This window comes from Motacilla alba, chromosome 2 (genome assembly GCF_015832195.1).
Source record: "Motacilla alba alba isolate MOTALB_02 chromosome 2, Motacilla_alba_V1.0_pri, whole genome shotgun sequence".
Classification (NCBI taxonomy): domain Eukaryota; kingdom Metazoa; phylum Chordata; class Aves; order Passeriformes; family Motacillidae; genus Motacilla; species Motacilla alba.
The window spans coordinates 129,645,218-129,665,392 of NC_052017.1; the positions used below are offsets into that span (position 1 = coordinate 129,645,218).

Here is a 20,175-nt window from a genome sequence, read left to right on the forward strand (position 1 = left end):
GTGCTCTTCTTCATTTATTCTTTGCAACAATCACAATCATGAAATGTGTTTCCCAAAGCATTTTGCACTTGGTATGTTTATGAATGAATTAGAAATTTGGCTATTATTTACCTGTATAATTTTATGACAAGAAGATTAAACCCTCTTGATAACGTATGAAATCTTTTGGAATTATCTGAGAGCATGTCAAACACAATCTTTCTGGCTGAATATTTAGCAAGGGAAAACCAATAAAACTTCAATAAAAAAATATTTGACACCCAGGAAATTCATACATCTTTTAACAAATTTTATAGGAGTTATGGCGAGATTTATAAGGAAAGAAGTTGTAAAAAGAAGATGGGCTTGAGGGAAAATGAAATAATAAATGGTAAAGAAAGAAGAGACATTTAGGAAGAAGTTGTAAAATATGCTAACAGGGAGAATAGTTTTCTTCCCCTTTTATTTACTTTTGAGTAAAGGCTTGTTCTGTTACTCAAAGATAAAATCTAAAAATAAACCTGGTGTTACTGCTGGCAGTGTCACAGGACATGTAATTATTGTATATGCATTACAGGGGAGTGAGCTAAGAAATACAAAATATTAACATTACCATTAAAGACTGCTCAGGCAATAATTAATCTATGATCTCATTTTTTCTTAACTCTTTTTGCTTGAATTGTCATGCTCTATAACAAACATCTTAATGGAGCTAATATTTGCTTGTTATAAATTACTTTTTCAATGTCTAAACTTTGTTGTAGTGTTTACCAAACTGAGCTAACCTCCTTTTGCTTTGCATATAGCAGTAGCCTTCTTTAACATTTATTCATTCTCATCTCTTAGAATAAAGACCTACGTAACCTAATAAGTAATATTTACGTTAAGAAAAAGAAAAAAAATATTAAGGAGTCATAAAGATGTGGGACAAAATCAAAAATAACTTACTCATTTTTAAACAAGCAGTTTTTTCAAGACAACCAGCTTGCAAAAACTTTTGAAAAATGACCATCTAACACTTGTGTCTTTGAATGTGTTCAGTTTGAATATCCACAGATGGAAATGTTTGAGGAAATGAAACAGTGCTGGGCACATTCTTGCACATTGGAACTCCACCATTATTGTTGCTGTTAAATGGCTGGAGTTGTCTCTGGCCCACAGTGACTAGCAATCACCATGCGTGGTTCAGAAGGGACAGAGAATAGTCCCTACAGGGATTATTCCCAGGAGGCCTCTTGCATACAGCCACTCTGTTTGAGCAGCACTGTGAGTTTAATACTGTGGATGGAGCCAGCTGGTGCCTTAGGCTGCTCTCTGGCACTGAGACCATGGTACAATGTGGCCTGCTTCTCTGCTGAGGAATACCCTGAGCTCACAGACCAGTTCTATCCACAAAGGATGAATCCCTGGCTCATGCTGCTTCCTATATCATACCCGAGGACTGCTTGAGAAAATGTGAACTGTCCTCAGACAACAGTAGCAGGAACTGTTCTAATGATTTAACAGTCTAGAGGAGTCAATTCAAATGCCCAAGAAAGCTCCCTAGTGCTACTTTAGTTGTATTAAGGGAATGTAATGTTAGTGAAAAATGAGAGGATAGAAACATGCTCTCAGACACAGACCCTGGATGGGTGAGCAAAATCAAAGCACTGTGAGTTTTGTCAAAGCCAAAACAGGCTGAGCATAATTTGCCTTGAGAAAGGAATAGAAGGAAACCTGCAGTCATCAGATAAAATTATTTAACTAAATTTTCAGCTTTAGAGGAAATTAAGATGCTCAATATTATTTTAAGCTTTCTGTATTTCTCAGTAATTGGATCCTAGCTGGATTCTTCCCAGTAGAACTGAAATTTCCTTGCATTGTTAGTTTTCCAAAGGTGGCATTAACGAAGTGGATATTGAGTAGAGAAGGAGAACATATTTACTACTGATTTGACCTTTCCTTCTGTCTTTGTCTTTCCTCTTCTTGCTTCCCCTTTGGATAATACAACCCACACTGAGGGTTTTTTTAAGTTTTGTGTTGGCAATAAAAGACCTCTGCTGACTTAAAAGTAGGTTTATGGATGAGTAGCTCTTTTCAGTGAGTATGTCAATTTTCATAAGAGTGAAAGGGAATTACTTTTGGTTATGAAGATGTTTGCCAAAGTTGTGAGAAAGCTCACTGTTCAAAATGAGAGCTGGTCAGAGGAAGAGATTATAGTTTACAGGACAAACAGAGAAGCATGTAACTGCTAAAAAGCTATCACTGAAAATTTATCTGAGGGGATGACTGTTTAGATGTGTGTGTCATTACTACTGATTGCCACTCCTCAAAATACCACCAAGCTGGATTTTTTTATCTGCAGAAGAGTTACGTATTATTTTTCACTGAGCCCGAGTTAAATCAACTTTAATAATTACAGAGCTTTAAAAAAATCATACCAAATCAGAAGACAAAGATTTTAAATATGCCTTAATTTGGAAATGTTTGGTATTTCTATAGATAGAATTTGCTGGTTAAAGTAGTTTTGAAAAACACTGTGTTTCATTCAGTTCAGTAGATTTTTCCAAAGTAATTCAGCACAATGTGATGTGTTTCTGTCCACCAAGGCTCTCCAGGCTTTTTCCCACCAAGATTCATTCCAGACTTCAGAATAGATGAATGAGTCTCTTCAGACTGGGATCCAAATCTTTATATTCCAATTACAAGGATTCAACACCATGGCTGTAGTTCTGATATGTTTTCACAGAATCACAGAACAGGTGAGGTTGGAAGGGAGCACAGAGGGTCATCTGGTCCAACCTCCCTGCTCAAGCAGGGACATCCCAGAGCACATCCCAGAGCACATGGCACAGGATTGTGTCCAGATGGTTCTTGAATATCTCCAGTGAGGGAGACTCCACCACCTCTCTGGGCAGCCTGTTCAAGTGCACCCACACAAATAAAGAAGTTTTTCCTCATGGTCAGGTGGAACTTCCTGGGCATCAATTTCTGCACACTGCCTCTTGTCCTATTGGTTGACACCACTGTCAAGAGCTTGGTCCATCCTCTTACACCCTCCCTTCAGAGACCGATAGACATTGATGAGGTCTCCTCTCAGTTGTCTCTTCTCAAAGCTGAACAGACCAAACTCTCTCAGCCTTTAAGAGAGATGCTACAGTCCCATCATGGTCTTTGTAGCCCTCCTCTGGACCCACTCCAGCAGCTCCATGTCTCTCTTTGTAGCCCTCCTCTGGACCCACTCCAGCAGCTCCATGTCTCTCTTGTACTGTGGAGCCCAGAACTGGACACAGCACTCCAGATGGTGCCTCACTTGGGTTGAGTAGAGGGGCAGGATCACCTCCCTTGACCTGGTGCCAATGTTCTTCCTAGTGCACCCCAGGATACCTTTGGCCTTATTGTCCACAAGAACACCGTGCCAACTCATGGACATTTCATTGTCCTTCAGGACCCCCAGGTCCTTCTCTGCGGAGCTTCTTCCAGCAGGTCACCCCCAGCCTCTACTGGTGCAGGTTCCTCTTCCCCAGGTGCAGGATCACCTCTGTTGAATTTCAGATGGTTCTTCTCTGCCCATCTCTCCAGCCTGCCGAGGTCATTCTGAGGGGCTGCACAGCACCCTGGGGTATCGGCCGCTCCTCCCAGCTTTGGGTTGTTGGGGAACTTGCTGAGGAGGCCTCTGCCCCTTCACCCAAGTTATTGGTGAAAAGCTAAACAATACTGGGACCAGTACTGATCCTTGGGGGACACCACCAGTGACAGACCTCTAACTAGACCTTGTGCCAAACCAAACCAAACCACCTCTCTGTCCACTCACCCAGTCCACTCTTCCTGAGTTTGCCTGTGAGGATTTTGTAAGAGACAGCACTGAAAGCGTTGCTCAACTGTAGGTAGACAATATCCACTGCTCTCCTCTCATCCATCCAGGCAGTCGTTTCATCACAGAAGGCAATCAGGCTGGTCAAGCATGATTTACCTTTAGTGAATCAATGCTGAAATGTTTTAAGGGAAATAAAATAGCATCCATTTTACCCTTCTCTCTTATCTGTCCTTCCCGTCATATGTACACACATATTAACCTTTTTTTTCTGTATTTGTCTTTCCTCTTGGTCTGCTGCCACAAATCATAACTTAGCATTCTCTTTGTATTGCTGGAATCATTAATGTTATATTAGTAAAGATAATTTGTAATTTTTATATATAAGGTAATTAAGATAATAAGGTGGAAAATAGTTATGTCAGGATATCTATATCCCATTAGAACTGGAATTTTGTTTCTGCTCAGCTTGGCTTGTATTCAACCTGCTCTGATTTTGAAAGAATAAGCAACCGGAGCATATTCCTACGCTTATGAATAAAGCTGTACTGTAGACTGCACATGAATAAATCCAGGCAGTCATTTTTATTGTCATTAAAGAGCATTTTTATTCTATGCCAAAAAATGTTCTTGGTAATCTATGAAAGAGGCTTCTGAGTTAACGAGTGAAAACAGGCATCTTTCTCACCCCTGCCTTGGCAGAAGTGCATGGTGAGTGTTCGTCAGCAGTCACAAGCGAATTTGTTTAAAGGACAATCTACAGAGAGACGTTTTTCCAATTGAGTCCTTGATTGGCCCACTTGTGCTAGTGCAGTATGACATGACCTTTGATTATACAGTCAGACACTACTTTTCCACCAGACATTCGCTAGTGCCTCATTCACTGTACAAGATGGATGACAGTGCACTGAGAATTGAATTGGGTTTGGCAATACAGGAAACTACTGATTAGGGGTGTCTCGTCTTAGTAAAATGAGGATGCCACTGCAGTCTGATGAGCATTCTTCCCATCTTTAATTTTTCAAGCCAGGTTTACAAACACAGCTAACAACCTCACAGGTTTATTCATAGCCACAGGAATTTAAGAAGATGAGTGGACACAATGATTGAAGCCATAGGTATATCTGACCCTCTGTTCTGTCTCTGACAGAGGTCAAAAGTAGATGCATGTGGAATAATTTAAGGACAAGAAAATGCCACCTGCAGTTATTCCCTGAACTGCAATGCTTTTGTGACGTAGGGATTTCCTAATTTGGAGGAGTCTTTAGTATACACATTACACCTCTGTTGACGTCCTTTCATCAGCATCCCATCAAAGTCCTTTTGATCTTTTTCCATATGCTGTCTTCTTCTGTGGCAAGTCTGATAGCTCAACTCACAGGCTTGCCTCAAGCCTGTCATGTGCTGGCTTCCTGTGAATGGTCAGTCTCTATCCATTCTCATCATGCAACTCATACATGTGTCTCCTATTTCTCATATTCTTTCAGAAAAGTATGCTGAGCAGAAGCCAGAGGACATACCCAGAGTCCCAGAAAGCTCTTAGGATGCCTAGAAGACAGACAGCCTTCGCTTCTGCTGCTGTCCCTATTAGCTTGGCCTGCCCATCTGTGCCATAGTCAGATGTAGACATACTCTGTCTGTAATATTTCTGCTTCAGTGACTCTTGGCAAAAAAGGTTTCTGATAGCTGACATAGATTTCAGGGAGCGTTCACTATGAGCAGTTTTTTTGGCTAAGTGGAGTGCCACTGCAGACAACAGGATTTTCTCTCTGATGCAACCATATAATTTCTCTGTGATGCCGAGCCAGTCCAATACATGAAACTTTCCCCAGATGGGTATTAATTACATGCTTGAAATCATGACATTTGATTTGTAGAACTGCTGAGCATTCACAGCTGCAGTTGACATCATTGAGAACAGTACTTTGTACATGCAAAGTGCTGCTTAGTGCCAGCTTCCTTGAAAAATCACATCTCTTATCAGTCAGTGCAATTAACAGATGCTTTTGACCTCTATTTCTTTGTGTTCTGTTTTCTCTGTTTTTAATGAAACACTTATATCCTCCTGACTTGTCACAGTATTAGATTTCTAAATGTTCAGGCCCTGCCACACAAAGCATCACAGTGTTAAATAGTTAACTGTCATTCAGAGAGGATTTCCATCCTTGCATAGGGAATGAGGTCAAAATCTCAACAATGACACAACAGGGTAACACACAACTACTGAAGACTGACATTTGACAAGGGCATGTAGTGGTAGGACAGGAAGAAATGAACTAATAATAAACTAAAAGAGGCCAGGTTTAGATTAGGTATAGGGAAGAAATTCTTTACTCGAAGAGGTTGCCCAGAGAAGTTGTGAATGTCCCTTCCCTGGCAGTGTTTAAGGTCAGGTTGGATGGGACTTTGAGAAACCCAGTCTAGTGGAAGGTGTCCTGCTTACGGCAGGGGGTTTGGAATACATGATCTTTAATGGCCTTTCCAACCCAAGCTCTGTTGATTCCATCTCACCGTTCCACTGCCAATAACCATTCTGGGCTCTTATCTGTCTCTCTCTCACACACACACACAAACACACACAATGATCAAGTATGTGGCAGTTTTTGTTATTTACTAGAGAACAAATTTATATCGCCCAATTATATTTATAATAATTATGGTATGTCCTATTTTTCCTGAATTTTCACAGCACTTATCAGAGTGTTTGTTTAGATAGTAAACCTGAACCTGTTCGCCTTTTGAAATTGTAAAGTTTTTTTTTTTTTTGCATTTTCCTTTTAGAAAACTCTTGCAACAATAAACGTCTGGACCTTGTTTTCATCATTGACAGCTCTCGCAGTGTGAGTCATTATGACTTTGAAAAAGTGAAGGAGTTCATTTTGACCATCTTGCAGTTTCTGGACATCAGCCCTGATGCCACGCACGTGGGTCTGATTCAGTACGGCAGCACGGTCAAACAGGAGTTTTCACTGAAGACCTTCAGGCGGAAGCAGGACATTGAAAGAGCAGTGAAGAGGATGATGCACCTGGCCACTGGCACCATGACTGGACTAGCTCTGCAGTATGCAGTGAACATTGCATTTTCAGAAACAGAGGGGGCTCGACCTCTGAGGCAGAATGTGCCCCGAATTATCATGATAGTGACAGATGGGAGACCTCAAGATCCTGTGGCAGAGATTGCTGCTAAAGCACGTAACTCAGGAATCCTGATTTTTGCTATTGGAGTGGGAAGAGTGGATATGAACACTCTGAAGTCCATTGGGAGCGAACCACATGAAGAACATGTGTTTCTGGTTGCTAATTTCAGTCAGATTGAAACACTGACCTCTGCCTTCCAGACTAAACTTTGTGGTAAGATTTTTGTCTATAGATTTGAATATATCGATAAAAGTGAAATATAGATGAAACAAAAAATATGCATTATAATTAAACTTTTTTTTTTTTACATGAAACCTTATCTGTTAGAGCATATGTATTGAAGGGAGATTAGCCAAACAACACCCAGAACAGCAGTCACACATGTAGGGAAAACTCATGCTACTGTTAAATGCCATAAAATGTGATTTAATTGCTTGTGGTCATAAGCAGTTAGGCAAACATACATAGCATGATTTTCCTATTTATTGCATAATAGCAATACATTTATGATCTCTGCTTTTTGAATATTAGGTAAGTTTTTTCATCTCTTCATTTCAAGTGTGATCTCCTTTAGTAGTGACTGCTGAACTGCTTTCATTTATTTAAATAGTCTTGAGAGACCATGGATTCCTCTTCCAAAGTTTACATACTAATTCTATGCAAAGAATCATTTTTGTATATGCCTTGTGACTAGAAGTGAAACACAGACTTAACAGGTTTGTATTCCATCTATTTTAAATACAGGAAGTTAGGAAAAGCTGTTACAGTGGCATTATTCATTCATACAATAAGGTAAATATTTTAATTAAGGCATTAACTTACAACAGAGATATCATTTCCATCTGTAATTCCCTGATAAGGAATTACATTTTGCAAATATTATGGCATTTGTAATTAATTTTATTTTAATCTATGTGCTTAGTAGACTTTTTTATTTATTCCTGAGATAAATAAGAAAGTGTTTCATACAAATTTGGCATTAAGCTGATGCATTTTCCCTAGAATCCAGAAAAAGAATGCATGGTAAGATTAAATGTGCACTCATGTCTAGGGATGCTTTTGCCAGAAAAGAACTGCAGCTTATTGTAAGAATAGTCTGGAGAATTTTCCTTACTTGATCTTTTCCAAAATTGTTTCAAAGAGCAGCTGAATGGTCTCAGCACAAAACACAAACACAGACATTCATCAGTAATAGATTTTTTCCCATTTCTTCCTTGCTGTATTATTAGCTGGCATAGTAGAATATATTTAAAAACCAAGAAAGAGTACACTAATCATGGTTTCAGAGTTTAAAAGGAATACTCAGCAAATGCTGATTTTTTTAAGATTGTGTTTTAGAAACAAATCCAGTACAAATACCATTTACTTGGTTGGGATGTTTTTCTGATTGGGCCGTGTCCAATAAATTTATTAAAGTCACTTTTAATCAAAATTATGTGTTCCTCAGTAAAGCCACCCCCCCACTGCTGGTGGAGGACTGTGGAGGTGACAAGGATAGCAGTTGCCTCCTGCTCCCAGGGAATGCCTCCGCAGGATTTGCTGTGCTGAGAATTCAAAGTGATATGCTAAGACGTGTTTAAAAACTCAGACCCAGGTTCAACAGAGAGTTTAAGCTGTTAGATTCATATGGATTTCAACATAAATTGGAGATAAGATCCATAGCATTTTTTTTTGCTCTTGATTGTGAAGCACCATTCAGCTTGATGAATTTTAAGAGAGTAATCATAGCCTCTGCTTCCTGGAGCACCTGCATTCCTCCAGGAACTGTGGTTAGTTTAAATCCTCCCAGGTGTGGACCCAGAAGCAGTATCATTGTAGTGGAGTGGAACATCTGGACACCTTGTTTCTTTGCTAAAGCAATTGAAGGCACCCCTCTGGTCAAGTCTTCTGGGATGCTGTCTGCTGGGCTTCATGCTGTGGGAAAAGACCTTGGTCCCTGAGCTGTTCTTGTGTCTGAATCACCCTTATGTCTGTGGGAATGTGTCTTCATGGTTCCTGTGATGACAAGAGAAAACCATGGCCAAATGGTGAAGCTCTGTGGGGAAGACAAAAAGTAAGCCAACTTAAGCACTACTTACTACCTACAAAGTACCCAGGACCTATATTCTCAGAAGAATCCCTGTGAACTGGATGTGCTCTATTCTGTTAAGTCAGAGGTTCCCTACAGTTGCTGTCCCTGACTGTTAAAGGTTTGGGGATGTCAGAAACACCAGTTGAAGCCAGGACCCCCTTTTATTACTAGTCAGCAAGGTAAAACAGAAGCAAAGAGTATCCTGAGGGATCAGAGGCATGAAGAATAAGACAAGAGTTGAAAATGCTGAAAAATGTCAATGGAAATGGGAACAGAATCCAGGAAAGGAGATGGAGATTAGATGAAGTGTGAGAAAGACAGGACTTGGGATGGAGCAATCAGGGGTAAATAAAGTCTTTATTATATTCCTGTGAAGTAAATATGGTTGCATCTCCATTTTACATTGGAGGAAATGTAAATGGAGGCACAGAAACAGGGTTAAGTTTGTCAAAACCATGCACTAACTTTAAATATTTGACTATGTGCAATCCCTGGTGTGATTTTCAGGCATGTAACATTTTTGGACTAATACAACATGTTATTCACAGCTCTACAGCCATCCTTAACTATGAGATCACCCTTTCTATTACCTTCCTGTGATCACCAAACATCTCCTGCAACAGATGAGACAGAAAGATGACAAGACAAGTCAAAGTAGTCTGTGTTCACATAAATAAAAGTACTTGAGAACATTTATTATGGGAGAAATTTGTGAGGTCCAAGAAGCTGATTAAGTTATTAGGGAATTGTGGTGGTTTATGTGTTAGCAATAAATACCTTACTCTTGTAACCATGCCAAAGAGCAGATACATTATATATCTTAAAATCACATATGGGTTTTTCCACAAGTACCACACCTACCAGGTTAAGTTACTTAGCAGGCTTCTGTTGTGGCTTCTGGAAGATTACTGTTAGTATCTATTCCATAAATTTTGAGCTTTTTCGACCTAGCGCATTAAGGAACACATCAATCCCCAATTGCTGTTGAGCAAAATAGATAATTTTCCACACAAAGTTCTCTGAGAAGTAATTCACCTACATATTATAGAAATTACATGCAAGCAATACTGCACTAGAAAGAAAACATCAAGATTTCTTTATCCCCAAATACTACTCTGGAGAGAAACTAGTTCAACAATGAATGTTACTGAATGGGTCTCCATTCCTTTTCTCTTTCATTGTCTGTCTGCTGCATTTTAATACTTGCTGTTAGAGACATAAAATACCAACAGAACAAAAATAGACTCAGAAAGACTTACATTCTGGAGGGTAGCTCAACTCAGCTCCTGCATAATAAATCTTGGAGATACATATCCTCAGTGTCATCATGTATTATTTGCACGTTCCTCAACATTAATAACTAAGCAAGCAAAATAGTCTCTTCATTAAGTTGTTTTTTAATCATTCTTCTTTATTATTGGGTGCTGTGTGGTGATTTTCTTCATGCAAGAAATTGAATGTTCTCTAAATCAGCTTACACTTAAATTTCTCTTATTTTCTAAAGATGATTATAATAGGTTTGTTTCATTGTCTTCATAGGGCCACCAAATGACTAGTTTTTTTCAGATACTCCCTTGTGTATTTTTGTTTTCTTAAGCTCTCATTTTTGTCTTTACTTGCAACACTTAGTTTGAAATTTCTGAATTACTTCACTAAAATTTTCTACAGCGTTTTTTTTTGGTTGTGACCACAAGTAATTAAGACCAGCAGCTAATAATGTTTTCCTTTTTTGTTTCAGTGCCTCATATGTGCAGTATAGTTGAGCATCACTGTGATCACTTCTGCATAAATACCCCTGGCTCCTACTTGTGCAGATGTAAACAAGGATACATTCTGAATGCTGACCAGAAGACTTGCAGCAGTAAGTTGTCTTTCTTTTCTCTTTCATACTCCCAAAAAATGTTACTTTAATCACTTACCCTTTCTGCTGGACTCATAAAGAACTGAGGTCAGTACATAATTAATGATAATCATCAGAAAGTGTCTAGAAAGGTGAAGTTGTAGTTCTTTTTCTTGCTTTAAGTGAAGTTCTTACAAATTTCTCTGAAATACATCCAGCTGAATTTTATACACTACTCTGCAGGGCTACACTGTAACTATATGAAATTACATTTGAATTTTATTGGTGTTTTAAGTTCAACAATTAAAAACAACCAAATCAATAACTTTATCATCTCAAGAAGTGAATTTAGATATTTTACTAACTTGTCCAGCTAACAACTGTACAAAAATGTACAGAATGGTGCAATAAACCCCAGACTAGAAAACTGTGAAATAACCTGACATTCTGAAAAGCTCTTTCTAACTGCTGGTCGAAATATAAGGGTTTGCAACCTTTTAAAGAATGGTTTCAGAAGTCTTGCTTATGCTCTCATTCCTCTCTTTGAGAGTGTTGACTTTTTTCAGTTTTGAGTAATTTGCTGTATAGTTTATAATAACAAACTTTATTTTACTTTAATTTTGATTTTTGTCATCGGCATTTTGTTAGTCCATTTTAACTTATTTCCTAGTAACTAACAGCAAATTATGTAACGCTTTAATTACTTGTGGAAAATGTACGTGCTAAAAATTCAAGTTTTTATTACTTGTACAGCGTACAGATTCAGATGAAAGTGCATGGATTCAAATTAAAGCTGCTAAACTGATTTCAGCCAGAAGAAAAATTTTGGAAAACATATTTTCAAGAAACTGTGGGAAACAGTCATCATGAGAGCATAGGATGTACCTCTTACAATCAATAATTTAGAACTAGGATGAAGACTGCAGGCTTAAATCCTACAGTTGTGTTTGATGTTCTGTATCTCAGGGGAGTGCCATAAAACTACCAGGTATCTTGAGATTAGTGGATTCTTAGTCTCTCTTGCTTAGAGCTGTTTTATATCAAATACTAAGCACCAATGAAACAGTGAAAGAATGTGAGTAAATTTTTTAAAAATTTAATTACAAGTTGTCGTGGTTTGAGAGGAAGTGAGTTTTTGGGAGGTGGTGGTGGTCAAACCAATAGGTGCCCAGATGTGGATATTGGCACCTGGTTTGACCATTGAGGATATGGATACGCCTCTGAGAACACAGGGGTTAAAAGCGAGGAACTCCCAGGGGAACTTTCTCTTGGTTCCGGTCGGTGGAGAAGGTCAGACCTCCCCTGCCCGGCTTCGGGCTGGGCGGGGGAGGGGAAAGCCACGCGGCCGAGGGAGGTGGGCCGGAGCCTTGGGCAGAGAACGGGAGGCGATGGCTTGGACAAGAGTGAGTTCCCCACAGAGATGGAAGGGTGGAAGAACTCAGAGAGACAGCGGGCAGCCCCCCCTTCCTCAGGAGAGAGAGAGAAAGAGAGACGTGCCAGTGCTATCTTGAACTTGATAGCACCGGCCGGGCCGAGGAAGAGAAGAGAAGGGGGGGGCGGCAAGGGAAGAGTGCGGAGCTAGTGTGGGAGTTCGAGATGAGCAGAGACTGTGATTTTAACCCTTCTGTGGGATGATGGAAACCTTGCAAATGCTGATCCTCCGGGAGTCAAAGGAGGAGAGAGACGGATAAGAGGAAATATGCAAGTGTGATGAGAGCTGTGCAAGTGAAGAACGACTGAGAGAAGTTGAGAAAATCCTAGGTGGAGGAGATGATGGAGTGGCTTTTGGCTGGACTTTTCTTGTATAGCCATGGACAGAATCTTTCCTATAATACAGAGACTGCATTTTAGGGGGAGGCGGATGGCTTGGTGCCAAAGGAGCGATGTGAGCGGAGACGACAGGTGATGAGTGATGGTGAGACCCCTCGGCCCCAGGGGGTGAAATATTGGGGGGGACTAGTGTCCCGAAAATGGTGAGAGACTGTCGTTTCCTCCTGGAACTGGGCAAGGCATCCTTGAAAGGGGAAACCCTAAAAGCAGCTCTGGTCCATGTGCAGTGGTGAGAGCACTGAACATGGAAGGAAGAAGTCACGAAGGTGGTTGCTGAGTGACGGGGAAACACAGCTGGACTCGGCTGTGTTTTTCCAGGGGAAACCTGTGGCGCAAGGGGGCTCCTCTCTCCTTGATGAAATGAGAGGTGATTGTCGGAAGGGTGGAGATGGACTGAGTTGATTATCTGAAGGGTGATGGACTGGGTAAAGATCTAAGGTTTTGTGTTATTCTGTGAGAAATTGAGTGAGGGGAGGAGAAATGTTTGAAAGGTTTCCGTTCTGCTCTGTGTGTGTTCATTTTATTAGAATTGTAAGATAATAAAGTTTTTTTTCTTGTTCACAAGTGGAGGCCTGCTTTGCTCTGTCTCTGATCGCATCTCACAGCAGACACCAGGGGAGAATAGGTTTTCATGGGGGCACTGGCATTGGGCCAGCGTCAAACCATGACACAAGTATGAAAAAGTCTTTCTTTATTGTCCATTCTTCTTTTTACTCTTTTACATTTCCATAGTTTTTCTCAGCCAGTAGTTCAACATTTGGGCACTGCACTGCTTCAAATACAGGTTAATTTCCAAGAGTTTTGGAATTGTATGTAATTTTCCTGCTGGTGACCCATGCACAGTAGCCCTCAATATGCTCCCTTTCATTTTTCCAAGCCCTTTGCTGCATTGCTTTACCTTCTTTTTTAGCTATGATATCTATTAGTTTTCCCCACTTACCTCTCATGTGATTTCTTTGATTGCTTTGATCATCAATCAGATGATACCAGATTGCACTTTGATCAATATGAAAGGGAATTTAGTCCTTCAATGTGTTTGTAGCCTCTGGTTTTTTTACATCACCAAATTATAATTTAATTTTAGTAATTAGCACTGAAAATCTGAGAGTCATCAAACTGGCCTTGAATATGCTAGGATGGTGCAAATCATTGGTGAAGGAGAGAGATGATGCACTATCAGTCTAGAGGTGGTCAAACAATTATGTCTGCCACCCCCACAGAGATGTAACAGAATTCATGAAGATGGGGAAACTGAGCCTGGACAAAGGGGACAGCTTAGTTCTGGAGGAAGGAGAACCACAGTGAAAGAAAAATGCACAGTCTGGGAGTATTTTAGTTACCTTCACTAACTGTTAATTGCCCACAAGTGCGCAGAGACAATGGATTCCTTGCTTGACATCTAAGTAAAATAAATCTTCATCATGTTTATGTTAAGTACAATACATGATCAACATAAACCAGATGTATTTATCTAAGGTTTGGTTGTATTGGCACCTCTTCAATGAACAAAGAGTTTCTTTACATACATAATTTAACACTTTCTGAATTAAACAGTGCAAAGATGAATGCTATGTAGCTAATGTTATACTCTCTTTTCATTCTTTTGTTAGACTCTGTTTTTATTGTTCTGTTCCCCCTTTTTTTTTTTTTTTAATGTTGTGAGAGTTTATGCTATCAGTACTCAGTTCTTCAAAGCCCTTAACCAAATGGCTTCAATCAGCAATGAACTGGCAACTTCATGCTGGGAAATGGGTTTTTTTAACTAAAAATATTCTTACATTTGTTTAATTATTATGGTTTTGCATCGTTGAAAGGATGATCCTTTCTTGTACTGTGGTCTAACTTTTCTAGAGAAGAGCGTTTGTGTCAGATAATGGGTATTCTTTACTTATTACACTGTATTTGTTTGTTTAACTAATCTCTGCCATTCTTCTCTAGAGATGCTCAAATCTTACATTAATAAACAAAATGATACAAAAGAGGAATGTAGCTGAAACAAGCTGGAAAATTATCTATTTGTGGGTATTTACACTGGAACAAAAGAGTTAAGCGACTGTTTATGCTGTTCATCATGCCGCTTGATATGAAGCAGACAGCTATAAAAGAAAATTTGTTTTTGCTTGGCTGATTTCCTCAAACATGTTCCAAAAGCCTATTTTGTAGCTGTAAATGACCATTATGTGTTGAGCAGTCTTTGAGCAACACAAAGTACTCTGCTTTCCAGAGCTTTCGCTGGGCAAACTTGGGCTTCTCATAAAGCTTTAGTCTGTTGAAAAGAAAGCCCAGTGTGCTTTATTTGGCTAGGTGCTGAACTGACCTCATTAGTCATGGTCATTTTTTTGAGATCTTTCGCATGGGAGAGGTAAGTTGCTATGGTATTTTGCGTAAAAATGAAAAATTCTAAAAGTCGGAAATGAAATATCCCCAAGTTTTTTGCTGTTGTATTTTCCTTTTCTTTCCCTTTCCAAGCTCATCATCATTTATCTGGTTATGCAAAATAAAGCCGCAAAAATACACAAATATACACAATTACTTTTCTTTTTAAGAAAAACCAAAACACAACCCTTAAAAATGCACTTTGGACATTTTAGAGAAACATACATCAAGGAACTCTACTAGGCACCATTGGCCCATTAATAGTCTTTGCCATCAACTAAAGGAATGAGTGCCTCAGCTTTCAGTGACTGATTCTATTGTCTTTCACTGTTTGACAGAAAATTGGCATGATCTGTGTTAAAATGAGCTCATCTCTAAAGAGCTGTCCATAGCTTCCTGAAATTTATTTTGGTCTATGGTCTACCTGCGCATTGTAGAAGGTCAAAGAATGTCATACTCATGCAATTATGTGTTGCAGCTCAGGACCTTTGTGCTGTGGAGAAACATGCATGTGAGCAGATTTGTGTGAACACACCTGGGTCCTACGTCTGCCAGTGTTATGAAGGGTATGAGCTTGATGCAAATGGGAAGAGTTGTGTTGGTGAGTATGAATTCAGCAATTCACATTTACCTCTTGACACAAACCAAAGGAAAGTTCAATATAAATGAGTATCCACTTTAGCCATAGACCATGATGTTCTCCTGTATGAGTGGTAGATGAGAAAGCACAGTTAATTGGCATGTTTGTAGGCCTTTACTGATAATGAATGGCGTCTTGGGAAAATTGTTCCAACCAATTTCACTCAGAAAATAATTTTCCATTTTGAAACAACACACTCAATGTTTTACTCAAGATCCATGTAGGTGGCCAGCAATGTACTGGCATGACATACGTGGCCATTAAAAAAACAAAGGCGGACAAACTTGGTAGCTCCTCTTCAGACAGAAATTATGCACAGAAAAACTTGAAAGAGGACAATTTCTTGATATTTTTCACTTGATTTTATGGTGATGTGAGGAGAGATTTCAACCCCTTTTTGGAAAGGTGACTTTAAGGACAGTTTAGCCACTTTAGGACCCCATCCACTTTGTGTCTTTAATTTTCACTGTGAGCAATGCAGAAATAAATATCAATTCCAAGAATTACAGCTCAAAAGAGAGAGTATGGAAATATCCTTTAGCACAAAACATACTTCCCTCTCTATTACTCTGTAAATATCTCAGTCTTCTTCTCTGTTTATACATGATAAACACTTCTATTGCAATCTCTTTTACAAGCCTATGTACCTATTCTTGTAAACTCTTCATTCCGTGCTCCATTCTGAGAAAATACTCTCTTCTGGTTTCCACTGCAAAAAGCCCTAGTGAGATCTGGATAAAAAATTACATTATTTGTTAGGTATTCTCTTCAGGCAAGCACTTAGATACATGCTTAATTTCAAACACAAATTGAAGTCCCATGGAAATGAATCCAAGTCAGTCCTTGGCCTCAAATCTGCCACAGGCTGCCACAATGCTTTTCTCCAACAGCCTACTCTTTCTTGTCATTTTAAGACAGCTCTAGCATATCTTCCTCTTATTACCTTCAAAAAGCTATTGGCTTCCAGGATATCCCTGTTTTGAGATGCAAAATAAATAGGTGGCAATTTATGGAACTTGCTGCATGTAGCTTCCTGCAAAACACACAAAAAAGGTTTTGAGGACTTTTAGGCCTGGGGTAACATGAGGTTTTGAAGAATATTCACTCTGTGCTTACTCTTCAGAAATGTTTCCTTTACTTGTGGCCTCATGATTTCAGTATAGGAGTATTTGAAGGTCTCAATATAATTTGTCTCCAGCAAGGAGACAAATATATATACCATTTTAAGAACCTGCTTTTTGAAACCAAATTGTTTTGAAAATGCACATAATACTGGTTATTTAGGTAAGTTTTTATGTTCTGGCCCAGATTTCTATATCTAACATTCACCTAATAACCTTATCTGACCCTCTTGACTTTTACTTGTGTTAGGATAAAGGATATACTTCTCTGCTATTTATTTTACTATATCCTGAGACAGAATATCCGTGACTTCTGGTAACTTCTTTCATCCCTGATTCTTTCCCGCCGTATATTCTAATCCAAAATATTCATGCTTAGTGTCATCTGCTGTTGTTACTATTTTCTATTTTATTGAAGTTCCTTGACAGCCCAAGATATTCTTACCAGGAAAGTAGCTACCAGAGCTTTCATTCTGGTGAAATTCTTTGCATGTCAAGTCTAATACTATATTTTGTAATAAATGCGAAGTCTATTTTTTTTATTTAAAATTTCAAAATATTTCTATGCCACTTATTAAATTTCTTGCACTGGTGTTTGTGATTTTTGTGTATTAATAATTTATCTGCAAAGTCTGGGGTGAGTGCTGTTTGGAGGCATGATACATCTTTGATACTTTTTTTTCTACCTCCTCACTGACTCTTTGGCTTGAGGAGACACACACTTATTATGAGCACTCTTGTTGACATTTAAAGATTTCAAATTCTCTCTTCAATTCTTTTCAAAATACAGCATGCATGGGTTCACTGTCTTGTCTTTTATAGGAGTTTTTCTTCTCCACTTGATTTTTATTAATTTGTACCTTTTATTCATATGACTGCAATAATCAGCAGTATTAATTGGAATTTTAAAGCACATTATTAACATTTCTATTTTTTATTTTTCTTTTTCAATTGCATATTTGGCACTTAATGTTTAAATTTCTTACTGGTGTACAAGAATGGTTCAATGTATATTAATTATATTTGGTCTATGCAGAACTTAGTTTCTCTACATTTATTGAATGGGAAAAGATTGTCTGGGTAATTTATGAATTTGATGCTAATTTGTCTGCAAATCCTATTGTCAGCCTCCAGAATTTGACTTTTCAGATTTGAACAAATTGAGATTTTTGAGGAATATGCTACTACTAAGAATGTACAGCTTCTGCAGATGTGATCACCAATGAATAGTCATCCTTGCTGGAATATTTTTTAAGGGATACTATGTGTAGTACTGAATCAGTAGTGATAACTCTAAGTTTTCATTACTCCTAAGCTAGTTAACCCTTCCTTTCTGTGAATAATTTATTATCAAATGAACAGGATCTTTCTTCCGAAGAAAGATCTTGATTAAACATGTACTAGAGGTCACTGAGAATAATAACAATTTTGCAAAAAGCAGTGATTTCATTAAGGTTAGTCACTCCTCCCCTTCCAGAGAATGAAAAGAGAATTTCCGTAGGAAATACACATTGTGATATTCTTGGAAAGAGTCACAGGTTTCCATCTAAGATATATAAGACTTCTGAAGTTTTAACTCCAGCAAAAGCAAATGAGAATGTGCCAAAACTTCATTTCACGGGCATGTTTATTAAATTTTTCTGATGGGCTAATTTAAGGATCAGTGGTGATATTAATTGCTTTATTGACATGTGCCAGCCAGTTACCTGAATGGCAATAATTATATGAAATCTCACAGCCAGAACTCACAAGTACCCATTCAAGCTGACCACTGAACAACCAAACACTCTGAAGAGTTGGCAATGCACAGTTTATCAATGAATTTTTAGGCTAAACAATACTGGAAACTGTCTGCTCAGCAGAAAATCTGGCTGGCAGGGCACTATCACTGCCTTTTTTGAACTGTTTTTCACATGGACAAAGTCCTGCCAGCTGATGTTTGCTGGTAATGAGCTACCCTTTCTCCATCATGCTGCTGGACACTCAGTCTCTCCACCTTGGTGTTGCTGGACATGCTGTCATCTCTTTCCTGGCACTAGTGCTAGACTGTATCCATCTTGCTGCAGTAGCTGGGCTTGGGTCCCTTTTCCTGGCAGTAGCTTGGCTGCTGGCACCTCTCTGCAGTCCTGGCACTGCTGGATTTTTTTGGCTGCTTCTTAGGTTCTTATGAGTCTTCCCTGAGTGTGTTTTGTTCTTCCCTCACATTCTTTTTCATCCTCTTTATGCCTTTACTTGCTTTACTCCTTTTTCTTCTACCCTTCTCCTTAACTTCCTTCATCCTCCCACACCTGAATAACCTCTATAAACATCATAGGGCTAAAACAGCCCCTTATGAGAAAGGTGACCCATGCAGTCCGTGGTTCAGAGAGGGCAGTGTAAGCACCCAGAGTGCAGAACTGGTAACTGGAAGTAAAAGATGGTTTTCATCACTTACTAATACCGAGTGAGAAAAACAAGGTGGAACAAATATGCAGAGATGACAACTGCATTAATAGTTTGCTCACTAAAAAGGACACTAATACATCATCTAGAAAAAAATTCTTATTGAAATAGACATGAGATAAAATTCAGAACAGTGAAATCCCAAGTTTTCACATTCTCGTATATATCTCATGACTTAGCATAAAATATGCTCTTCTCCCAGGGATGGGGCATGTAGGAATGGTTCAAAGCTGTGCCAGGGGAGGTTTAGACTGGACATTAAGAAGCATTTCTTTACCAAGAAGATGGTCAAACACTGGAGCAAGCTTCCTACAGGAGGTGGACGCTCCAAGCCTGTCAGTGTGTGAGAAGCATTTGGACAAAGTCAACTCTGAACTGGTCAAGCAGTTGAACGAAATGGTCATTGTGTGTCTCTTCCAACTGAATATTCTATTCTCACTGTTATAATCGTTAGTTGGGCAGTTGTGGATATTGCAAGAGAAATTAATTTTGTTAAGGCTTAAATGCAGAGGAGGAGGTAACTTTACAAAGACATCCATATGGGCTATTTCCTAGGCATGATGTTAAATTGCATGTATTCTTTAGCCTACCTATTTCTTAATGTGCCTTTAAAACACTTGAAAATGTGCATGTTAGAATTAATTTAAGAGGAAAGCTAATTGTATGACACATTATATCCTTGAAGCATGTATTCAGTAAATAGGTTTTAATAAGAATTGATTGAGTCTGGAAAAAGGAAGGTTCCTGCCAGGAAAATGGTATCACATGGTAACCAGTAAGTCATTTGATTGATTCAACACAAATATGCTGAAGGGTTAAAAGAAACTCTTTCAAAGTAGCTGAATAGGTTATCTGCTTTCCTGAGTAGATGATCTTGACTAAATGTAGTAGCATACCTGAGTGTGCATGATTTACATAGGTGGGGCAATTGAAGAAAAAAATTGA

General features: G+C 38.9%; 1 protein-coding gene across 4 annotated transcripts in view; it reads left to right on the plus strand.

Annotated features, from left to right (window-relative positions):
• The window catches only part of MATN2 (matrilin 2), a 71,723-nt gene that overhangs the window by 18,327 nt on the left and 33,221 nt on the right, over window positions 1–20,175 (plus strand). For all 4 annotated transcript variants that reach the window (XM_038128690.1, XM_038128691.1, XM_038128694.1 and 1 more), the window contains exons 3-5: window positions 6,554–7,123; window positions 10,720–10,842; window positions 15,506–15,628. In XM_038128690.1, coding sequence (XP_037984618.1) covers window positions 6,554–7,123; window positions 10,720–10,842; window positions 15,506–15,628 — 816 coding nt within the window. The remainder of the gene's footprint in view (window positions 1–6,553; window positions 7,124–10,719; window positions 10,843–15,505; window positions 15,629–20,175) is intronic.